General features: G+C 41.8%; 1 protein-coding gene across 1 annotated transcript in view; it reads left to right on the top strand.

Annotated features, from left to right (window-relative positions):
- Positions 1 to 25,013, top strand: part of Pappa (pappalysin 1) — a 237,008-nt gene that overhangs the window by 66,505 nt on the left and 145,490 nt on the right. Inside the window, exons 6-7 of the mRNA XM_048813215.1 lie at positions 5,392 to 5,513; positions 13,384 to 13,882. Of these exons, the coding sequence (XP_048669172.1) occupies positions 5,392 to 5,513; positions 13,384 to 13,882 (621 nt within the window). The remainder of the gene's footprint in view (positions 1 to 5,391; positions 5,514 to 13,383; positions 13,883 to 25,013) is intronic.

Below are 25,013 nucleotides of genomic sequence, written 5' to 3'. Positions count from 1 at the left end.
GTACCTTCCTGCAAATGAGCCACAAAGGGGTGACAAACAGCTCCCATCTTCAAGATTCTCTATGAGTGCTCATGTGCGTACAAAAATATATTAAACAAAGGACCTCAGTAGACCCTTCTCAAAAGAAGACATAGAGATAGCCAAAAGGTAAATGAAAACACATTCAAGGTCACTAATTATCAGTGAAATGCATAGAAAAGCTACAATATTTTCTCTCACTGTTAGGATGGTTATTATCAAGAAGACAAAAGGTAACAAGGGTTGGAGAAGACGTGGAAGAAAGGGAACATTCCGAGGCTATTGGTGGGAATGTAAATAAATACAGCCATTGTGGAAAACAGTATGGGGGCTCCTCAGAAAACTAAAAATAGAGACACCTTATGATCCTGCAATCCCTTTTCTGGGTATTTATCCACAGAGATGGAAATCAGTATGCAGAAGAATTATCCACACTCTCATGGTTCGTTGTAGCATTGTTCATTATGGCTGAGCTGTGGAAACCAGTTAAGAATCCTCCATCAGATGAATGGATAAAGATTTTGTGGATGTGGTGTGTATACACAAGAGAATACTATTCAGCCTTAAAAGAGGGGAAATCCTGTCATTTGTGACAACATGGATGAATCTGGAACACATTATGCTAATTGAAATAAGCCAGATACAGAAAGACCAATGCCACCCGATCTCAATTAGATGTGGAATTTTTAAAAGTTAAACTCATAGAAGTGGAGAGCAGAATGATGCCTCACAGAGGCTGAGGAGGAGGGTTCCTGAGGAAGGGAAGATGTTGATCAAAGGGTACCCAATAGTAGTTAGACAGGAGAAATAAGCTTTCCTGATCTTATTGCAAAAATGGTGATCCTACTACCCAAAAGTGCATCGTATTTTCTAAAATTGCTAAAAAGTTAGATCAAATTTTTTTTGGCACAAAATGCATAGTATGAAAGGGAGTGGGTTTGTTAATTAGCCTGGTTTAATCACTCCGTATAGTAAACTTGTATCAAAACATCACATTGTACCTCACAAATTCTCAATGTCAGTTATAAACAGAATTTTTAAAAATTTAAGATCATGATATATCATGGCACCATGTAAAATTCAGGCTCCGATTTTCCACATTTCCATCAGTCCCTGAATCTCAGCCTTCTTGGGCAGCTGGATGAGTGCGATCCATGTGGAAGGAGACGTACTCCCTGGGCTCTCTGTAGAAACTCCCTCTCTTCTGCCCCAGCTGCTCTCACTGGGAGCTCAGCACTGGGTTTGGGAAACCTCATGTGACACTTCAGAGGAGGCTTTCCAGCAGCCCGTAGACTTATTTATTTTTTCTGTGGTGATGAGAAGTTTCGGGCTTTTGCTCCGTCCTTGGCCTCGATTCTACTTAAAAATGGAAGTTTTGTAAATGCAGCTTCCTGTGTATGTATTCAATTTGTATTTCATAAAGCAGTTATTGTCCATTAAATAAATACCATCTGATTGTTGGAAGCCTATTGGAGGGTTAATTGTTGTGTAATGAGATATGTCTCTATTACATAGTGCCCTCAGCTTCAATCAATATGTTTTTAATAACCTATAGTCAGTTGGTACTGGAAGCTCATACAATAGCTATTCTGTGCCGTCTAAGATTTCATAATGGAGTTATCATAGGTTAAATTAAAACTGACACTTTTGAAACGTATCTAATTAGGGTTAACAGCTACATGAACCGTCGTCTATAGCTAATGGAACTTGGTCCCCAAGTTCAATAAATTGCTGAAACAGAACTACATTTTAAGTATATCACTCTCCCATACACTTGGAGTTTACATTCCTGCAAATTGGCTTAGTACAGAGTGTTCAAGCTTTGATGTCAAGTCATCCATTTTCCCTTCTCGGTTTTGTTACTCCCGGCTGACTGGACGTTGGGTAAGCCATCTCACTACTCTGATCCTCTGTGTCTTCTTCCAAAATAAAGGTGCTCACTGTGCCCACATCACCCGGCTTTTGTGGGAAATTCAACAAGATGACATCTGCGATAGGACAAGCACATAGACTCTACACTCAGGCAATTTTAGCTTCCATCTTGTGCAATGTTTTCTGAAGCTGTTTAGCTACTCGAAAATCCCCTTTCCCTGCAAAACCTCTGGTGTTTTCCACGTCATCCATCAATGCCAACGTCTCACCCCCGGCCATGCTCAAGTCCTCCTGCTGTTCTCACATCTGTGGTCTAAGAGAATACAAGGGTTTCCCTTAAAAAAAACATATTCAAATCCTCCCACAGCCTGTGTCCTCACACATGGGCAACTGAATAAATAATTCAAGGCCACCCCTGGTTTTTCTAGCTCCTTTATTTTTATCTGCCTTGCAAACATGTGTTGACTGGGTGGTTTCAGTTATTTGAACAATTGGCTATGGTGTATTGGAGAAAATACTGGCCTCAGAACCAAGAGACCTTAATATTAAACCCGTCCATTCCCTCTGCCTCTTCAGCCTCAGTGTTCTTCTCATCTGTAAGCCCAAAGGGTTCTAGCCTTTCCCAACCAAGTTTTCTCTTCCATATCTCAGAACACAGAAAACAATTTGAGTAACTATTTTTTTTCACTTATCTCGAAGATAGGACATAATCAGTATAATTCTAGTTGTAATGGAGACAAGTTAATTCATTTTATATAAAGAATGTCTTAGAGAAGCACTCTCTAATAGGGCTTTATGTGGTCATGGAAATCTTCTGTGTCCACACTGTCCAAGTTGGTAACCACTATCCAGCTGTGGCAAAAGAGCACTTGAACTACAACTAGTGTGATTGAAAAACAGAATTTTTATATTTACTATTAATTGGCCTAAGTTTAAGTAGCAGCAAGTGTCTGGTAGCTGCCGTATTGAACAGCACAGATTTAAAGCTTTAAGCTTTGAGTCTCACAGAACCTGGGTAAGAAAGATGATCTCTCTCAGCATTAGCATCCTGTGGGTATATGACTTCAGTGTGTGTTTGGGTGTAGACACAGATGCCCATGAAAATCAAATAAATGTCAAAGGTAGGAAGCACATGCACTCCCAGGATGTGTAGGACGTCACCCATTTGCTCTTGGTCTGTTGATGGTTTGTTCACTCATCTGAGCATTTCTTAGGGACCTGGGATATGTTGAGAATTTAATGAAATTCAAGTGATTTTGTGTGTATCATGTAAAGAAAAACATCTAAAGGAAATAGAAAGAAAATCCCTGTGACCATTAAGGTCAATGGTTCCTGAACCCATTCCAGGACATTTGTAGTCTCATTGTCACCCTAAAGCTAGTCATGTGACTCAAGAGTTGCTGTGCATGGATTACAGTCAGTCTAAGGAAATTGCCCTCATTAACAATGCTGAACAAGTTTCTCTCTCCACCCCTAATTCATTCCCAACAAGTACATTTATATAATTACTATTATTGCTCTTATGAGAATAACTTACATGCATTTAAAACGTATAGAAAATTTCAAAAACCAAGAAGAATAAGCACAAGGGAGGAAATCAATCACTATAAGTTCCACCATTCAGAAGCAACTAACAATAATATTTTGTCATATAGATTATTTGAATAGTGTTGAGACATTTGCAAGTTCAGCTTTGAATATGACTTTTTCATCTTAATATTATAGTTTACACATTTTGCATAAAATTGCATAATTTTTATAAATGCTTTCATAATAACTTCTTGCCTTCCATTCAACAGATTAACCATAGTTTTTTTTTTTCATTGTTCTCCTATCATTGAATATTATTCTGCTTGCAAAATTTCTACCTGTTGTATAGTTTGGCACTTGCAATTATACGCCTGAGAATGCAGAACATGCAATTTGAAGGTCTGGATTAGGTTAGCCATAAATATTAGCCGTGCATCTGAGTGACTGATATTTATTCATCCATCTATCCATTAACTAGATATGATGGTCAACACTATGAAATAAGTTATCCTTGGCCCTGGGAGAAACAGAGAATCATAAAATATGGACTGTGTCCTTAAGAACCTCATAGACTACTGAGAGAAATTCATTTGTCTTCATATAAGAAATGATATCCAAGGAGAACCTTGAAGGATGAGGTGACAGAAGCAAGGATTGGGGGAGAGGACAACATGACTCAATGTGGCAGCTCACCAGAGCCTATCAGCAGAGAGAAACAAGGCCAGAGTGATGGGAAGAACAGTTCTCTGGGGTGTTGGATGCCATAGTATGGGTTATTGGGGGCTGGACTTACCCAATGAAGTAAGCATGGCCCATTGAGATTGAGGTTTGGGGACGATCTGGCCACAGTCAGACTGTGATGCTCACATGCATGTCTTCCTTACCACTGGAGCCTGGAGGCACAGGGAGTTTCCCTGAGATGGGAGAGCCCTAACACTTAATGATCTGGCTCTTCATTGTGTCCTTTCAGGTAGCCGAAGCACAGAGATTCCTTTTAGGTTGATAGACAGCAGGATATTGCATTTTAAGAAATGAAGAGTTAGGCTGAGTATCTCTAGATTCAGTTTCTAATTCCTCTTAGAGTTCACTCAGTTATGTAGGGTTTGGGATCCACAATCATACGGCAGGAAAAGACTCATCCTTTTGCCTTCCCCACAACTGTCTTCTAAATTTCTCTGCAGAGAAATTTAGAGAGCAAGTAGGATCCCAGAGGGCTGTTATGGCCAAAGGGAGATTGAATCCAGATACACAAGACAGTAGGGGAAGCCACCATAATATTCCACTTCTGGGGCTGGTCCCATTGAGGGATTGGCTCTTCCCCTGGAAAGCTGCTAAAATGAATTAGATGGCATAGTTAAGAAACTGTTTTTGACTGTTAAGTTAAGGAGTGACTCATCCATCCCCAGAATGTCAGGGCTGGAAGGTTCCCCGGGCATCATCTCATCCAGATCACTTAGCTTCAGATGAGGGATCCATGCCTTATTCATATTTAATGCCTATGACACAGGATTGCACCTGGCACATAGTAGATACCTGCTGAATATTGTTAAAAGAGTCACTTTTGAGGACAAGATGAGGCAACAGATTTTCTCACAACCACATGGCAAATTCTCAGCCAGATGAAATTAAAATTACTGCAGATGATGGGCCTCTGGCTTGTTGTTTTGTGCTGCTTCAAATGAGAAAAGCATATGCACCATCCGGACAGAAGCCACTTTGGCCCATATGAGGTCCTAGGCAAAGGGAGAAATTTCACTTACAGTCATTTTTTTGAACCTTAGCATACGTTGGGAGAAGTGTGTGTGTGTGTGTGTGTGTGTGTGTGTGTGAGAGAGAGAGAGAGAGAGAGAGAGAGAGAGAGAGAGAGATAAAATGTGTGTCTTCTGCCCTGTTGCTTTGGTCTAGTCCCATCAGTTGCTCATCCAACTGTTCCTAAGTCTGTGCATTTCCCCTCTTTCCTTGGCCTCCTAGAGAATTGGGATCAGCATGTGACCTTTGCCTGGAAGGGAGGATCCTGGTGCAGTATGCCTTCAACGCCTCCTCTCCAATGCCCTGTGGCCCATCAGGACACTGGAGCCCTCGGGAAGCCGAAGGTAAGCCAGTTTTCTGGATACGCATTGACGAGGAGGTGTGCGAAAAACAAGTCTTTCCTATATGGCATTCAGTGATTTATTATGGTCTTTCCCCTATACCATCTCGTTTGATCTTAAGATCACCTTGAAAGGCCAGTATTCACGCAGTCACTCATTCAACAAATATCTGGAGCACTTACGTTGTCCTAGGTATGTTATTTTCATGACACCAGTGAGGAAATGAGGCACCAAGAGGCCACATACCTGATAAAGATGCCGTATGCAAAGGTGTTTATGTAGCCTGCAGACTTCAGCTGTCTGTGGGTACAAACAAGGTCACCTTAGTCGATGCACCTATTTGAGGTCTTCGAGGTGTCAATAATCTTTGATTTTTCTTATTTCTGAGACTTCCAGGGAATTCTCACATGTGTCACATATATTCCTTTTAATGTCTTCCTTGTACCTCTTTTTGGAGATCCATTTACCTACAAGAAGCTTAAGGAAAGCTCTCCCCGCCATAGCCGCTGTTCTGGGCTGCACCCACCATCAGACTCTACCCTGCTTGGGGTTGTCTCTCAGGCCTTCCAAAGGGCCAACAACTGTGCCCTCTTACAGAATAATCACTTTATATAGAAAACAGCTGCTCTGTTCTCTACAGTAACTAAGAGAACACCTTTGCCAAGTGCCATCTGTCACTTGACCCTGAGGCCAGGGTGGCAGAGACCCTGTGCCTTCCTCCCCTTCTCTGTCTCCCCATTCCTGTCCCTCAGAGACTTGCATATGGAGCCTGACCCCACCCAGTAATTCTTGCTGTTGTGCAGGTCAGCTCATGCCAACAGTCACTGGGTGGGGACACTATTACACCAGTTCATCAGAGGAAGCAGAATCTGTCTCCTCATTGAGCACCAGTGAGAACTTCTCTGCTATCCTCTGTATTTTTAGAAAGAAGGTTGAAAAGGGAAAGCCAGAGATAGACTAAAGCGAGAAGAGAGATCAGAGAGGAAAGTAAAGTTTAAAAATGATGGCACTGTACTTTATTTTCTAAAGTAGCTTAAAATAAAAATGAGAGTTGAACTCGGGAACTCTAAACAAATCCATCTGGAATGTAAAGCAAGAGGGATGTCTGGGAGAAACCCTCGGCTCAGCCTCGCAGAATCACACGCTGTCAGAGTTGGAAGGGATGCCTGGGGTCATCCAGCTCCGGTCCCCACCCAGTGCAGGAATCCCCTCTATGTACTTCCTCACTGAGGCTCCCCGGTACCCTGTTATATAGCTTCATTTGTTTTAGAAAGTTCTTCCTTAAATTTTTGGTTGGAATTTTTTCACCCCTACCCAATGCACTCTGAGATGTCACAGCGGAAGCTGTGTGTGTCCCTGATAACTGGCAATATTTTACATACTTTCATAGAATAAACCTATTCTCAACTGAGACAGACTCAGGATGGGGCTGGGTTCTGTGCTGAGTAGAGGGCAGTCAGATGAGCAAGTGGGCCATGACCGTTCAGTGTAAAGAGAACTATGTCATTAGTTGTGAAGAGTTGGGGACCAGTAGGTAGGAGACATAGGCTCCCCATGAAATGTCACGAAGTGCATTTGAGAATGGGGAGAACTCTAATATGTTTAGAGCAGCAGTTTTCTAAACTTGACCCAGAGGCTTTCTGGAAGGGATTTCATGGTATCCTCAAAGTCAGAATTGTTTTCATGATGTCACTATGATACCATTTGCCTGTTTCACTTTCATTCTCTTCAGAGAACACAGTGGGGTTTTCCACTGGATGCATAATATATGATGTTCTTAGTGCTCTGATGGCTGACCAAGAGAAGGCACATTTGTAATGATGAGTTTTAAAATTCTTGCTTCTTATTTATAATATGGTAGCTACCAATAGAGATGGACTACATAGGAGAGCCTGTGAAATTCTGTACAAGTTTAAATGGGTGTAAAGCATGAGAGCTTGATGGGGCCAGGAGAGGTTCCATAGGTGAGGTGGAAAATGACCGGGTGAGGATGGGTTTGAATTCACCCTGAGGGCAGTGACCAGACACCACATGCTTTGGTCTGGGTTGTGTTTATGGTGAGGTGTGCATGTTATAAAGATTGCTTAAGCAGTTCTGCAGGGAAACGATGCAGGGTGGAAAGTCCAGGAAGACAGGGAATGATGAGTGGCTGTACCTGGGTCCAGGCTTGGAAAGGTGGTACCCCGGGTGAGGTTTGTGGAAGTAAGAATGGAGAGGAGTTGAAGGAGTAGAGAGAGATTCGGGAGGTGGAATCAGCAAGGATCTCCCTGATGCTTCTCTGGCTAGCATCATGTTGGCTTGTTCTGCTTCTTGTTTGAGTGACACGATTTCCAGACATCTCCTCACACCTCCATCCAAACCAACTGTCAGTTTGTCCCCGACCCTCTTAACCTGTGACCTGCGATACGGGGTTCCACTGCAAGCGCAGAATCCCCTGGTTTCCTGAGCTGACTCGGGCCTCCAAGGAAACCCAGACACTCTGGGTTTTCCTCCTATGTAAATTTAGCACATGCCGGCCAGGGAAAGACACCGTTCTTTTTTTAGAGCATCCTATTACAGGCTCTGTGATCCGTTTGGCTCAGACTCTTTTAATATCCTTGAAGAAATAAACTTTTCCATGAGCCAAACTCTGCAATTTCTTTCTCAACTCATTTTCATCCTATTTATCTTTGTGTGTTTAAGTTTTTGGACTTCCCAAACTAACAGAAAACTCCCAGATTCATAAGTGATGCCAGACGTATCTGTGGGTTGGGAATAAAAAAGTACAGTTGGAGGGCAGGGGATGAGGAGGACCACACCTTGGTCCCAGCCCCTCCATCAACATGATCCAGGACCCGAGTGAGTCCCTTCACAACTCTTGCCCATAGAATGGACAGTGGGATTATAATGTCTTTCCCAGCTCTAATAGTAGAGCTGTAACGTCTTTTTTAATTTCACACTAAGAAGACAGAAGGTTCTACATCCAAACAGCTATTTGTTGGATGTCTATTGTGCTCCATTAACCTAATTTCAAAGAAGGTAGATGGTCACAGACTTCCTCCTTTTGTTCACAGAAAGTGGATGCACTCCTATTTTCTTGAGCAGGAACGGTCTCACAGAGGGATACTTCCTGAGGTATTTCCCATGATACACGTACAGCCTGGAATTAGGTAGCTGGATCTGGCAGGTGCAAATCCCATTTAAGATTACTTGTGCATTCCAAGTGTTGGGTTTACCATGAGAGACTGACACATGGCACTAATTGTTTCCATTTTTTCTTGTTTGTGTGGGTGCTTTCTTCATTGTTCTGGCCAGACTATTTCAGGGTGCTCATCTATACATCTAGAAAAAGCCCCGGCACCAAGTTTTTATGACAATATTCATGTCTCCAGTTCCAGTGTACATACAGATAGACACAGCGTAGGTGTCTATACAGAGCATCATGATGTAAATGCAGATCAGCATAATATGTATAAATACATCTCTGCACACATCTGTGACCTCACTCTATCAGTTTATATCAACATGGAACCTTTCATTTAGTTACCATATGTACATTTCGTTACCACATACATTATTAATAATGAGGACTTTGGACTTCTCTTTCTTCCCCGCTTTTCCCTCCTTTGCTCTACTCTCCTTTTTCCCTTTCTTTCTTCCTTCCCTACTTTTTTTTAATTTGTTCTTTTTAGTTATATATGGCACTAGAATGTATTTTGACATATCATACATACATGGAGTATAACTTTCCATTCTTGTGATTGTACATGATGTGGAGTCACACTGGTCATGTGTTCATATATGAACATAGTAAAATTATGACCAATTCATTCTACTGACTTTCTTGTTCCCATCCCCCCTTTCTTTCCCCCATCTCCCCGTCCAATCCAGAGAACCTCCACTCATCCTTCCCCCAACCCCCACCTATTGAGAGTTAGCTTTGTCATATCAGAGAGACAAAGGATTTTTTAGGATTGGCTTATTTCACTTAGCATGATAGCCTCCAGTCCCATCCATTTAGCAGCAAATACCATAACTTCATTCTTCTTTATGGCTGAGTAATATTCCATTGGGTATGTTTTCTTTATCCATTTCATCTGTTGAAGGGCACTTGAGTAGGTTCCATAGCTTAGTTGATGTGAATATTGATGTGGGTGAGTCACTATAGTAGGCTGATTAACTCCTCTGGATATAATCCAAGGAGTGGGATAACTGGGTCAAAGGGTAGTTCCATTCCAAGGTTTCTGAGGAATCTTCATACTGTTTTCCAGAGTATTCCCTCCTTTCTTTCTTCTACTATTGGTTCCTTTTTCTTGGCCCCTCTCCCTGCCTCAAAAACACACCCAATCAATCTCCCAGCCCTGTCTATTTTCCTCCTTAGCAACTCTGACTTGTCATCTCTGATGCTGTCTTTGCCCCAGCCTTAGTTGTATCCTGTATATTAATGCAGGAGTCTCCAAACCTTGCCAGACTGGAAGCTTCATGAAGACAGAGTCTAGAACCCTGTTCCCCCGGGGGCTAGCCTTTCTCTGGACACAGGCCTGGCACTCAATAATTATTCTTTGAATGCTAAGATGGATAGATGGTTGGAGGGGTACATAGTACCTGTGTCTCTGTTTTAGTCAGCTTTTCTGCTGCTATGACCAAAAGACATGTCAAGAACAGTTAAAGGAGGAAAAGTTTATTTGGGGGCTCAAGGAGGTTTCAGAGGTCTCAGTCCATAGGCAGTGGACTCCATTCCTTGGGGCCTGAGGTGAGGCAGGACATCATAGTGGAAGTGTAGAGTGTAGGAAAGCAAATTAGGGCATTGCACCAGGAATCAAAGAGAAAGAGAGTTCTCCCCACCAAGACAAAATATAAACCCCAAAGACATACCCCCAGGGCCCCTACCTGCCTACCATTACTACCAAGTTAATCCCTATCGGGGGATTAATGTCCGGTTATGTTAAGCCTCTTATAACCCAATCATTTCATCTCTAAATTTTCTTTCATGTCTTTGGGGACACCTTACATGTAAACCTTAACATTCTCCAAGTAGTGAATTTTCTAAAAGCAAATCTAACGTTCCTCTGCTTAAATTTCCCAGTACCTCTTCATCGGTCTCCTTTGACACTCACTTTCCTTAATGTGACATACAAGACGCTTCCTAACGCATCTTTCCAGCCTCAGCATTTGCTCTTCTCCCATCACTCTGCAAACCAGGGTCACCTTAGCTCTCCCTCTCTCTCCACTCTTCTCTTTGCTTAGAATTCCTCCTCCCACCAAGATTTTCCTCATTAGTTCTTCCTTCCTTTTCAGGACCAAGCTTAATATATTGGTGAGCATTTATTAGTGATCTCGTTCCATTTGCATTTTACAGCAACCCGGTGAGGTAGGTAACAGTACAGTAGGTAACAATGAGAAGCTGCATAGTTGACATTTTAACCCAACTTTCATTGCTTCAAAGCCTGGCATGCTGCCTGGACCAACAGTATCACATAATATTCTACTCCCCACCAGGGATTACTTAACCATCTGAGTCTCAGTTTCCTCTTCTGTAAAAAGAGTTTCATAAAACCTGCGTCATAGACTTACTGCCAGCATGAAAGGAGCTGAGGCATGTAATGCATTTGGCACGGTGCCTGCACGTAGAGGATGCTCGATTCCTGAAGCCTGGTGTTATGGCAGGGATTGCTGCTTTGGGGATGGGCTGGACTTCATGACCCTTGTGGCTGTTCTTTACAACTCAGGGTCTGTCTCTAATAACCAGACACGGATAAGCTTCCCTAAGACTGCTACTTCTGTTTACTTACTGGAGCATAATGACCAGGCTCACCTTCTTGTCCTTTGGAAAGCATTTGGTCCCTGTTGATTAACAAGAAACCAGGGAGGAAGGACGAGCCAAACAGATTTGTCATCTTTGCTCTCCTGTGGCTTCCCACCACTGATAGTCATTTTCTCCAAGGAAGGGAGAAAGATCATTTTATCCCTTGCCAATTCTGGGAGAAAGCCCATGGAGGGTGGAGCACACTCACCTGGCACCCACCTCCAGGCAGCAGGCTCTAATCCACACAGTAACTTTATTTTTTTTAACTCTGTGTTCACAAGGTAGAATGTTCTTCATTTAACAAATACTGATTGAGCATCTGCTGTTTGCAATGTTATTAAGCAAAGACTCAGTGGCATAGAGTGAAATAGACCTGTAAAACAGACAGGAATGTTACCCATTCTTCAGGGCTTTGATGACAATCAGATGAGTTCACTAATCACTAAGGAATGTGCTTCATATACTGTAAAGTTTTGCCCTCGATAATGTTTACTGAATGAACAAGTAATACACATGGGCCCACCATCCACAAAACCTGAGTCAGAAATCCAGTGGGTTGGGGAGCAGACAGGGGAAAAGCTTCAGCTGGGCAGGAAGTTTTATTTGTGCTTTTCATTTAAACTAAAGGTTGCTTCTAGCCAGCAGTTGTTGTGAATAATGAATGAACCTAGTCAAGGAGGGTTGGAGGGAATCTTATATTTATAGCCATCTCTTCTTGTTTTGATGACTTGTATCTTCAAAAGTCTGTGCATTTCCCTTGTTCCCTTTTCTCCTCTTTTCCATCTCCACGTGGTTGGTGTCTTCTCTCTTCTTCCTTGTCTTGGCAGAGCCAAAGAGGTTGGAGGCATTTACAGCTTTTTCGAGAGTTGCTTTTCTACCCCACGTGGCTTTCTAATACTCATTTGGTGCTGATTCCTATACCTGCTACCTGGACCTTGTGACATTACCAAAAGGTGTTTTCAAACAAAGATCACTTTTTTTTTTCCTTTTTGCTTTAGAAATGTCCGGTGTCCTCACCGCCATAGCCACCAACCACTGATACTGAACATGAAAAGGAGTATGGCTAATAGCACAACCTGAATGTCCCCCATTCTACCCTCACCAGATGCTCTGTAACTAGGCTCCCATAAGCAAGTTAGAGCCAATTGCTGCATCCTGGTTACTTTTCTCAGTAGTGTAGGGAAGAGCTCTCTGAGGGTCTAGATGTGATTTCAGCAGAGAAAAATTCAGAAGTCATGGCAGGCTGAGGTCAGTTGGGAATGAGGCATCATCTCCCTGGGGAAAGAGTAGAAGAATCCCTCTCTTCCCCCTCCTGAATCCCAGCCCTCCCCTTCCTGAATCAGACTGGAAAGAGCTCAGAGAAGCTCAGTGGTTTGGAATGACCTCACGTAGGGAAAGGGAGGAAGACAGATAAGGTGGCTCCAGAGCTTTCCAGCTTTTCATGGCTATTTCCTCCCAGATCTCCAGTCCAAGGGGTGGATGCTACCCTTGCTTACCTCTTCTTTGCTCAGGGTTTTCTGGTGTATCTTTCAGTCCAAGCAGGACGTCACAAAGGCTATAATAGCACATGGATTCTCACTTATTTTAGTGACTCCACATCCATCATGAAAAAGAATGAACTATAAGGACTTCTGAATGAGGTCAAGCTGGGTTCTAAGGCTGACCTTGACACTTCAAGTTTATGAACTTGGTCCATTCACTCCACGTTTCTGAGCCTTAGTTTCCTCACTTTATAAATGAATCCTTGCAAAAAATTAAACATGTTCATGGGACATACATGATTTTTATGCTAAGGAGCAAAGTTGTCAAATGAAAGATTAGGAAGAGAATCTTGGACATCAACTCAATAGTAAGACACTTATTTGAATGCAGTTTGACCAAATGTCTGGTGATTCATCCGAGATCTGTTTTCCAGGGGTGGGGAGAAACTGGGTGCTATGTATACAAAAGATTAATCACAACACTAGAATTCTCTCTCATTTTTCTACATTCTCATCAGACCAGTCCCTTATGGGGTCTGTGGGAAATTCTAATGACCAGAATGAAGGTCTTGACTGAGGAGCTCATTCCCTCCCATCTTCTCCATAGGTCATCCAGATGTGGAACAGCCCTGTAAGTCCAGCGTCCGCACCTGGAGCCCAAATTCAGCTGTCAACCCACACACAGTCCCTCCAGCCTGCCCTGAGCCACAAGGCTGCTACCTCGAGCTGGAATTCCGGTACCCCGTAGTCCCTGAGTCTCTGGCTATCTGGGTGACCTTTGTCTCCACTGACTGGGACTCTAGTGGAGCTGTCAATGACATCAAATTGTTGACTGTCAGTGGAGCGAACATCTCCCTGGGCCCTCAGAATGTTTTCTGTGACATTCCACTGACCATCAGACTCCAGGATGTGGGCGAGGAGGTGTATGGCATCCAGATCTACACATTGGATGAACATCTGGAGATCGATGCTGCCATGTTGACCTCGGTTGCAGACAGCCCACTCTGCCTGGAGTGTAAGCCTCTGCAGTATAAAGTGGTCCGAGACCCTCCTCTCCAAGACGACGTGGCATCTCTCCTACACCTCAATAGAAGATTCAAAGACATGTAAGTATGCCTTCTCCATAGGAAGTTGATCAAGTGGATAGGTGGTAGAGGGATGTTCAGAGCGTCAGAAAGACCTGGAGTGGAAGGAGAAAGTTCCTCAGGCTCTAATCACTTCTGGGGATTATAGAATCATCTCAACAAGGCAGGATTGATATAGTAGCAAGAGTGTGATAAGCAAGGAACCAAGAGGCTTAAATCTGGTGACACCTCTGATGTTTGACCCTAACCTATGAAACTTAGCCTCCCCATCAGTAAATGAACAAGGTTGGATGTGAATAGCTGTAAGAAACTCACTTATTACAATGAAGGTAGAAGAACCTAAGTTTGTTAATGATTTCCATTTTCTATGAAGTTGAAGCAGATTCAAGCATTCTGATTGCTTTTTTGGTGAATGAAAAAGAGATGAAGTTATAGCAGATTGGCGTGGGAATTGGGCATACTCCTGAGTATTTTCATATATATTTTGCTGGAAGGTGAATGTTGCATCACAGTCCTTGTTTCTGTCTCATTTCCTGAGATGGAAAACAGGTGTTTGGCCCTCTTAAGGGTCTTTGTAGCTCTAGGATCCATGTTTTTTGGGGTTTTTTGTTTGTTTGTTTGTTTTGAGGGCTGGGGGGATGCTCAATGATTTCATGTGAGATAGTGCTTGTCTTTAATCGTCACTTTTAAAACCAGTTCTTCAAACATATCCAGGATTTAGGCTTTATGTGGAAGGCCACCCTATGATGAAGTTATTAGTGATTTTCCTTGTGTCCCAGAAAATGGGCTAAGGTCATTTCATCTTTTACTCATTTCATCCTCTCTACAACCACATTTTTCAAAGGAGAAAACTGGGGCTTAGAGTTGTAAAGTCATTTGTCTAAGATCATGGGGTTAGGAAGCAATGAGATCAAGACAAGCATCCAATCCCAACTCCTAAGCCAGTGTACTCAGCTTAAGTTGAATCAGAGATGTGATTCCAACTTCCCCTTTAGTCTGAAAAATGATATAGCCTTAATCATCTTATGTGGGTAGAATGGTCTAAGCTGTCAATCAACAAACATTTATCAAATACCCACTATGTACATGGGGACTGCTTTGAATACTAGAAAGAACCATAACTCTGGACTCAGACGCTTTGCATCTAGTCGCAGCTGGTCCACTTACTAATGTCAGATAAATCAGTTAATCTGTTTGAGCCTTAATTTCTCCTATGTGTGATGAAAAAGTCCAAGTCCATGGTTTCTGTAAGCCTTTTGTGGCTCTTTATTTGGTTCTAAGATGATATAAGACATAATCTCTGCTCCGTCTACTTGAAAATATTTACTCAGCCAATCATTAATGGAAACCAAGTTCTGGAAGGAAACTTTTAATCTTTTTAAGAGACAGAACCACTTTCAAACACTTTACCAGCACTTCCTTTTACATGCCAGCAATTAATGTGCACATCTCAAGCAAACCCTCACCCATGCATTGAATCCGAGATGAAGAACATCTGGTGAAGAACTCAGAGGGAGCACTTGGTCTGTGTTTAAGAATGTACTTAAAATTTAAAGGATCGTCTTGCCTTGAAAATATTCCATAACCCTGTCTCTTCCATCTCCTCACTTGTCTGGAGTGGTAAATTTCTATAAATATGCATCCACTTAAAATTTCTTTATAAAACAATGGAGGAAAGAAGTAATAGATGTCTTAAAACCTCAGTTTATACACAGCTTTCATTTTTTGCCTTGATTTATGAGTCTGTGAGAGCTGACATGGGTTGATAAGTGTGGAATGGTAGAAGTTAAACAGAAGTAAAAGCACCCTGAGTTCTATTCTTAGCTAAGTCACTTACTTGCTCTACTATCTTAGGTAAGTGGCTTGCCCTTTCTGGTCTTTAAATGCCTCAACTCTACAAGGAGAAGTGATTCTCACACTCAGTTGCCTAACCCCAAAACTTGGACTCTTTTAAAAGTTTCTGAGTGTCAGCCTCCATCCCTCTTGCCCTCCTCCCAGGTATTGATTTTATTGGAAAGAGTAAGGTGCAACCTTCAGGACTTTTAAAATCTCAACAGGCAATTACAATGTGCAACCAAGTTGCAGATCCCCTGCACTAAAATAGGTTCTCCAAGTCTGGATTCAGACCAGCTGCATCTACATCACTTGGAAACTTCCAAAGGACAGGTTCTGAGGCCACAGTCCAGCCTATGAATCAGAATTTCTGTGGGCAGGGTTTCTCTAGGTGATTCCAGTGCTGGTTAATTTTAATAGTGACTGCTCTGAACAAACCTTGCAGTCCAGTAACCTCCAAATTTTCTTCCACTCTCGAAACTACTCATTTAGTTAACAAGTATATATTGAGAACATTCTACGTGCCAGAGTCTGTACAGGGAACTGGGAGTCAGGTCCCTTTCTTGAAGGCACTCAACAGGAGTGCTAAGGACCTTGTCCCTTGGTGAAAAACCAACGCCTATGCCATTTTGCTTCCCGAAACCACCAATGTTCAACTCCACACGCTCATGAACCCTTTATGCACCAAATGCTCCTTTATAGACCCTCAAATTTGACAAGCACAAGGCTGAACTGAGATACCAGTTTACCTTCTTCTTTTTCTTTCTTGAGTCTCAAGAATTTTATTAGAGACCTGGGCTGGGCTTTCTGACCTTAATGTTCTCTGAATGTCTGAAAATAAAGGAAAACACATCACTTCATTCCAAGTCAACCTTCCACTTCATCTCCTTTATCTCTTGGTAATTTTAGTTCTGAACCCCACCACAAATACCTCTTTGTGTGTGTGCATATATGTGTATGTGTATTTTGCTGCTTTAACATTTTTTCCGTATCAAATAAATTGGCTTCTATACAAGTTCTATATAAAGACTGTTTTGGAGAAAAAGAGGAGAGAGAAAAAAAAAAGGCTTTCTTTTTTTTCCCCTGACTCAACCCATTACATGATTCCCTTTGACCTTTGTCTTCATTTTTTTCTCTCAACAAAAATATTTATTCTTTCTGTTATCTACACTAGAGATAGTTTTCCAAGGTATGACATTGATGAAGGGAGAGCCTTCTGTGCTTACCCCATGGAAGTTTCTGGTAGACTGATTACTTTTGGCCAGGACAAGGAAGAAATGTGGAATGCTTCCATCTCCCTTAAGCCAAAACCCCTCCAGTGAATAAGAACTGACACTATCAAAAGAAAAGGTACTAGTGCCAACTCTTCCACTGACTCACCATACAACACCAAGACCCGGTGCTTCACCTATTTGGGCCTCATTTTCCACATCTCTAGTATAAGGGGAGAATATATGGAGCTCTTTTCTGTGGGTAGACATCAGAGAAAGTATCTCAGGTAACAGGCAACTCATACACTTTTTTGTAATCAAAAGGATTCAACAGGAATTGTACATGAAAATTAGCATCCAAGGGACCCTCACTGGCTCTGGATGCCTTTCTGAAATGTGTAGTGTGTACACAAAAGCAATAATACTGACAACCATTTACAATGCACTCTGCTGTTAGTGTCTTATAAGTTCTTATGAGGCAGGTGAGAAATTTGAAGGTCAAAGTGACTTGTCTAACCTCATGCATCTAGTAATGGCACAGCTAGGTTAAAACCCCAGGACCAATTCCAAATTCCACCCTCCTAATCACTACACAGTACCACCTCCCCCCTGAAGTAATGTGAAGGCAGACTTTTAGAGCTGAGGAATGCTTCTAGTATGGCCAAAGTTCTAGATAGAGCAGGTAGAAGGCAGGATTAAAAGTGTTAGCTGCCCAGAGTTTGCTGCCATGACTTACCCTTGGGCTCTAGTCACACAAGTTACACAACCAGGTCTTTATGTCCCTGGCTGTAAGGAAAAAGCAGAGAAGCTTTTGTTTTTTAACGTTGCTATCAAAATGCTTTAAGCACTGTGCTACATGGCTCTGTGTGGAATCTGCAAATTTCTCCAAAAAGTGAGAGTCTAAACAAAACTAAGTCATAGATAGATAGAGGATAGAGAGTAGATGGAGAGAGAATAAGAAAATGAAGTATAAATCAAATCAGAAAGAGTTAATAGCAGCTCACTATTATTCATTTGTCTGTCCCATGTCCTGTGTGATGAATTGGTGACCCAGTAGTGCCAACCTCTCAAGGTGCTCACACTCTATGGGAGAAGGTATCCATAGGAAGCAACATCATGCGGTCAATTAGGCTCTGATGGAAGAAACAGAGATGCAGAGTCAGAAGTTGGCTTGGATTTGGGAGGACCGAGGTCTAGACTTAGAACTAGAATCTAAACTCCTTGAGGACTGGGCTTGTTGCCTGTTTGTCTAGATGCATTCCAAGCACCTAGAACAACTTTAGGCACAAAGTAGGCACTCAGTAAGTATTTTTTTTAATGGACCTGGAATGCAAAATCAGAAAAGGTAGAGTTTACACAACTATCAAGCAGCAAAACTGGGTCTGTATATAGAGCTATCAATTGCAAAGGTAGTGCTCTTAATTGTTCATTCTCTGCTTAAACAAATATGCTTGTGTTGCCTATTTTGTTAGTGCCTCTCTATTCTTAGTATCCTTAATTTAGAGTTAGAAATATTTTTAGAAGTCATCTCTCCCAACTGGCTGACTTGTGTGCCCCAGTGTATTAACCTATTAATTTCTCTCACACATTAGCTCTATTAAACTTCCAGAACAATCTCTACCTATTTTACTCTACCTCCTTGGCATTCCCAATGTAATTCCTAGAGAAAATGAATAGACATGAGGAAAGAATATAGCCATAGGATATGTATGGACATTCTTATCAAATCAGAAAGAGTTAATAGCAGCTCACATTAAGTCCAAATTTCACAAATCAGATCCAAATTTCTTCCTCTGGATTCTAAATGTTCAGGGCCATCATCAATTAAGAAAAAAAATGAGTTTATTCTTCAGGTTTTTTGACTTCCTACCTGAACTTGGCTACCTCCTAGCCACTAGAGATACAGTGATGAATCAAGGTCCTTGCTGTCATTGATTTTTTATTTTTATTTTGGGGGAGGGTACCAGGGATTGAACTCATGGGCACTTGGCCACTGAGCTACATCCCCAGCCTTAGTTTGTATTTTAGAGACAGGATCTCACTGGGTTGCTTAGCATCTCAACATTGCTGAGATTGGCTTTGGACTCATGAACCCCCTGTCTCAGCCATCTGAGCCACTGGGATTGCAGGCGGGTGCCACCATGCCTGGTTCATTGATTCTTACAATGAAGCTGGGGCAGACAAAAAGAAAACGTGATTGCATAACATCCCATTTGGTCAGATTTGCTATGCGATGCCATGTTAAGCCTCAAAGGATTTGAAACATTTATCCTAACTCAGGGTCAGTGGAAGACAAGGTGGCTCATGCATGCTGTTTCTCCGGCTCTTGGGATGAGTCACTTCATTCTCTTTTTTAAGTCCCCCACCATTTTTTTTTTTGCTAGCTCTTTCTGCTTGCTATCCAGTCTTCCATTTTTTGTTCTTGTGTGTGTTCATTTGCTCGTTCATCCATCAAATAGTGAAACTCCAATGTAACCATGTTCAGTAATACTTGTTTCATTTAACAATAATACTAGTGTGGGTTCTGGGCTAGGCCTGCAGCTCTAATCGATGCAGACATCATCCTTGACTTCAGGAGCATGGTTTAAAAGTGGGGAAAGGGGATGTAGACAGAGTATCAGGTGAAGATACTGAAGCATGAAAACTGCTATTGTGTAAGAGCACAAGGGGGCTGGGAGAAAACACAGAGAGGGTACGTAACCCAGCCTGAGTGGGTAAGGTAGGCTTCCTGGAGGGAGTGACGTCTGTACCAACCTGAAGGACGTGTAACAGTTGATCATTGAAGAGATTTACCAAAATGCAGGTGGCTGGAACCAAGTGGGTGCTCAGTAAACGTTGATAAGTAAATTAATGGATGGATGGATGAACGAATAAATTACAGTACACAGAAGTGCATGCTCCATCTCAGATCAAATGCAGAGCTTTGAGGTGGAAACGGTGTAATTTGGCTTATGCATCCACTTCAGTTCCTACACGTACTTCTTTTTTAGCTACCTAATGATATTCCATAAAACAAATCTGCTCCAAGTTATTTAGCCAAACTCCTAATGATGGGCACTGAGGTTATTTCACACATCCTTTTTTCTATTATGAATAGAAATAAATAATATTCTGTTCCTTTTCTGTTCTCCTTCCAGCACAAATGCTGCTTTTTGAGTACTCTTGTACATGCCTCCCCCTGAGCACATGCATGAAGCATTTCTCTAGGACTGGCACTGAGACAGAATTGCTGGGCCATAAGCCATGGGTCTTTTTCAACTTAGTGGACACAACCTGTGACGTTCTAAGGGTAAACTAGCTTACCCTCCACCAGCTGTCTGCAGCAAGTTCTGCTTACTGCTTGGCGCATTCGTACTTTATCTTTGACCCTTTGTTGGATAAAAGGGGCTTCTCGTTGCCATTCTTGTTAGGTACTGCTTGCTGTTTTTTGGTTTGAACCCAAGGGCACTTAACTACTGAGCCACATCCACAGCCCTTTTTATTTTGAGTCAGGGTCTTGCTAATTTGCTTAGAGCCTTGTTAAGTTGCTGAGGCTGGCTTTGAACTTGCCATCCTCCTGCCTCAGCCTCCCAAGCCACTGGGATTATAGGGGTGTGCCACCAAGCCCAGCTTGTTAGATACTCTTCAGTGAGAATCTTTTCAAGTATTTCCACGGCATCCACATTTCCTCTTCTGTGATTTGTCTGTTAATATCCTTGAGATAGTCTTTAATCTCTTCACTTCCCCATTTTCCTCTCTCTTACATAGGGATTTTAATGTTGGCTCTCCTGCATGTCCATCAATGTAATTAGGATCTGGAGTAGAAAAGGCAATCAAGAGGGAACTAGTGTTTATGAAGAGGTCACTCTGAGTCACAATTTATGCATTGATATATTTGTTAAATGCTACTTTACTGCATTCCCTGTTCTGGGAACCAGATCGTGTTCTGAAGATAAAATAGGTAATAAAAACCAACCTGGATTCCGCCTAAACATAGTCATTGTGTTAACCACCTTCACATGTTCAAGTGTCAGTTGTAGCTAGTAGTCCTAAAATCGTGACTACTAATAACTATCATATATTTTATTTAAGCCTATCAATGAGATATAGGCATTAGCATGCTTGATTATTCAATGGGGAAACTGAGACTCAAGGAGATAAAGTGTTCATTTAAAGTCCCAAAGGTACTAGACACTAGATCCAAGTTTTACATCTCCTTTGTCTGACTTCCCCACCAAAAGGCGTGCCTGGCAAACTAACATGGGTATTATGGTGATGACTGGTATAGATCAAGGTGCTATCGTGATAAATGGAGAAAATGAATGTTAAAACTAGTTTTTCTTGTTTCCAAAAGCAGTAGAATAAACACAAATAAAAGAGGACAGAACAATTTTTTTTCCATTTGTTTTTTGAGCATTTAAGCAGATGAGGAGGAGGAGGCTTGAGGAAGTTTGGACGTTGTCAGACCAACGTGGTTTCCAGGAACACATTGCAGAAATGTGCAATCCGGGCTGGACCCCTTCCTGAGCAAGGCCTTCTCCCACGCCTGCCCCACGTGGTTGTACCTGCATTCGGAGGTGCTGTTGGGAAGTGTCAGTAGGGAGAGCTGTTCCTCCAAGCCCAGGATGAATACCACTGTTCCCAGCTCAGACCAGCATAGTGAGCAAGATCTCAGTCTATTTTTGGAAGCCAGGCATCACCCACCCCTGACTCCCTCACATCAGTCTTAGGCCAAGTACCTTTCAGAATGAAATACAGGTTCTGGGTATGGTAGGATAAGCAAAGGGGTTTGGCAAAATCAATGGATCCCCAGGGTCAGTAACAGCCATAGAAGTGTTGACGGTCTTCAGGTACTTTATGATTTCAAGAGACCCCCATTGTATGCTAACACCACCAAAATCACTCCTCTAAATTTCTATGGATCTGTCAGATGCACTACCAGACTTGAAAGCGGCTGGGTCATTACAGTTTCTCTTCTACAGTTAGGGGAAACTGAGGCCCAGGGAAGTTAAGTGATAGCCACATGGCTCTCTTGATAAACACGCTCCTTTGCTTCATCATTCATTCTTGCTCATTTAAGAAGGGGTGACTACTGCATGTCAGTCTCTGTGCTGACCCTGTGATTCTGAACCCTAAGTTCTCCCAGGAGAGAGAAGCTGAACAAAAGCACACATAAACATGGTAATAACCAACTGAGGAATTCTATCATGAGGAGTAGATAGAATATAATCCCTGCCCCCTTAAATTAAAGTAGAATGGAAGATGAGTTAGAGGGATAACCAGGGGCCATAGTATGAAGGGGTTGATAGTGGGTGGTAAGGAGTTTGGATTTATTCATTTCAAAATAGAAGCACTAAGCCAATCATATCTCTTTTTTTATAATATCACCCTGAATGCTTGGTAGTATATAGGTGACTCTATGACCAGTGTGATTCTGCAATCTGTACAATTAGAAAAATGAGAAATTATACCCCAATGATTCAAATGTATGAATTGCCAAGATCATTGTAATGTCAAGTGTAGCGAATAAAAAAATTAAATTTAATTTAAAAACAGAAAGAAAAAAAAAAAAAGAAAGGACAGAGAAAGTGTGAGAGTTCCAGTCAAGGTTAGTCCTAAAGCCCAAACCAGAAATTGTAGTTACTTATTCAGAAAAGTGAGTGAGTTGGAGGTCCATTATCAAGGTAGAATCAATAGGACTTGATGGTACATTGAATGCAAAGGGCTTAAGTAAAAAGGATTATTCAATGACTCAAGTTTCTGGTTGAGTATCTGGAATGAGAGAATATTATTTCCAGAAGTAGAAGGAGAAATAGATTTTAATTTAGCATTTAGTCAGGGACTGGGCTAGATTAACAGTTCAGTGTTAGATGTATATTGTTTGGAATGCCCAAGAGACTTCTAAGGAGTTGCTAAGGGGGCAGTTGAATACACAGGGCTGGGCCTGCTCAGGACCAATGCTGATACCACAGAGACCATTTCTGCTCGCAGTGTGCTAAGCTGCTTCCGTGAGGTACTCGGATTCTTTCCCACAACCATAAAGTTGCCATTCCACCCACCATCATCTGTGCCACATCTCCAGCAAATTGTTAAAGACAGAATAATCTGCTGCCTTCAGATCCCATCCATATCCTTTTGAGACTGGGACTGATTTTTATGAAGTTAAATAAGGAAATAAATCAACAAACAAATAAGTAGGTAAATAAATAGGTAAATAATGAAAGCAGTACTTTGTATGGAAAATTGTGGTGATTACCCTAACTTTTCCTGGTGTAGCATGATTTTAAAAGGGTTTTGAGAAGGGTTTTCAAATGCATATTTGAACGAATTACCCAAAATGCATTAAACCATTCTAAGTGTAATGATACCCCAATGATCCCAGGAAACAGATGCTTTCCCCATTTCTTAGACTATGTGCAAAGGAACTGTGTAACTGGTCCACGCACACTTTGCTTATAAAATGATAGACTTGATGACTCTCAATTACAAATCCTTTATGTTATTATTCAAGTACAATACAACACATGATACAAATGTCTCTGTAATGTACTGGCTATGTATTAGACACTAGATTAAGCACTTTTAAATATTCTATCTCATTTAATCTTTTCAAAAAAATATTTTTGAGTATTATTAGCTCCACTTTCCAGCTAGAGAAATCAATATTTAAAGACTTTAAGAAACTTCTTCCAGGAAGTTAGAAGTGGGATTCTTCACTGAGATCTTCTAGCTTGCGCCTTGTCAATAAACATACATGAATCAACTTGAGTCGACAGAAACTTACTATCAAGCAGAATTAATGGTCAGAATTGAGATAGGTCCTCCTCAGTTAGGATAAGGAACTAGACAAATAAGTCAAGTTTAAAAAAAAAAAGCAACATTACCCATTGGAGAGAAAATGGATATTATTATTATCATGGGGAAGGGTATGATGAGTGTCCTCCAATAGATTACACCATATTACCAAGGCAAAGATGCCTATTCCTGTGATCAGAAAAACAGAGCGATTATGGTAATGTTGAGATATTTCTATGGATGTCTGTGGACCAGTAGTTTGATGGAATAGGAGCAGAAGTGAAGAGGAAGGATGGCCCAGAGATTGCCAGAAGGCTTTATGTGCATTTGACATTGGAAAAAGCAACACTGTTTTCTTGTCCCACGTCACAGCACTGGCATTCCAGAGGAAGCTCCTTTGGAATGCTTGCGTAGCGAAATCAGGTTGCAATTGTGTCCTGGTGTCAACTGCTTCTTTGTTGTTATCCATTCACCCTGGGAGTAGGCAGGGTAGACAGGGCTTGGTTGTGCTGCTCCAATTCCTGATTTTTAAGAAAATAAATAAATGAAGAAGAAAGAGAAGAAAAATAACAGCTGTCAGAGCAATTACAGATATGAGAAGAATGGAGGAATTTACCTCATACTGGGCATTGGCAAAAAGAGGGGACAAAATCCATTCTGTCTGTGCTTAGAGACACTGAGAATCAAGAGGGCAGGTCTTGGTGGGTTTATGTTGTGTCTTTTGAAATGAGAACCTCAAGCATCACTCCAGAGATGTTGAACTTGGAGTCAAGGGATCTGACTCACAGATCAGTATGCAACTGCCTTGTGGTGTGACCCTGTCCAGGAGTCTTCAACTGCTGACCCTAAGCTCCTTCCCCTGGACAGAGTAGGTATGATTCCTCACCAGATAGTCTCACAAAGGGTGGCAGGAAACACGAATGAGATAATAGATTTGCAAGAATATGATTCAGTCTAGGAACTTTAAGGATTTAAATGGTTCTTCCTATTTGGTTTTCATGAGGTTTGTTCTTGGCCAGCATCATGCCAGAGAGTATGTGTGAGAGCCAAACCCTGGCATGCACAGACACACATATGAATCAGTTTCCCATAAACTATGCAGAGTTGCTGTGCTTCAATGTTCAATGCCGGATTAGAAGAGAGGAAGGAAAAGATTAACTGCATTTTAATCTGTGTAGCTGAATGAGAGAAAATAGGGAGGTGGGGAGAACACCATGTCCTAGCCCTCAATCAGGAGACTTGGATTCCAAACTGATATCCTGAAATGCCGTGTCCCTGGGCAATTGTCTCCTCATCTGTGGACCTGTGCCACCCTTCTAGAAGTGAAGGGGTAG

The sequence above is a fragment of the Marmota marmota genome, unplaced genomic scaffold (genome assembly GCF_001458135.2).
Source record: "Marmota marmota marmota unplaced genomic scaffold, marMar, whole genome shotgun sequence".
NCBI lineage: Eukaryota > Metazoa > Chordata > Mammalia > Rodentia > Sciuridae > Marmota > Marmota marmota.
This window is presented reverse-complemented; position numbering and strand designations above follow the sequence as displayed.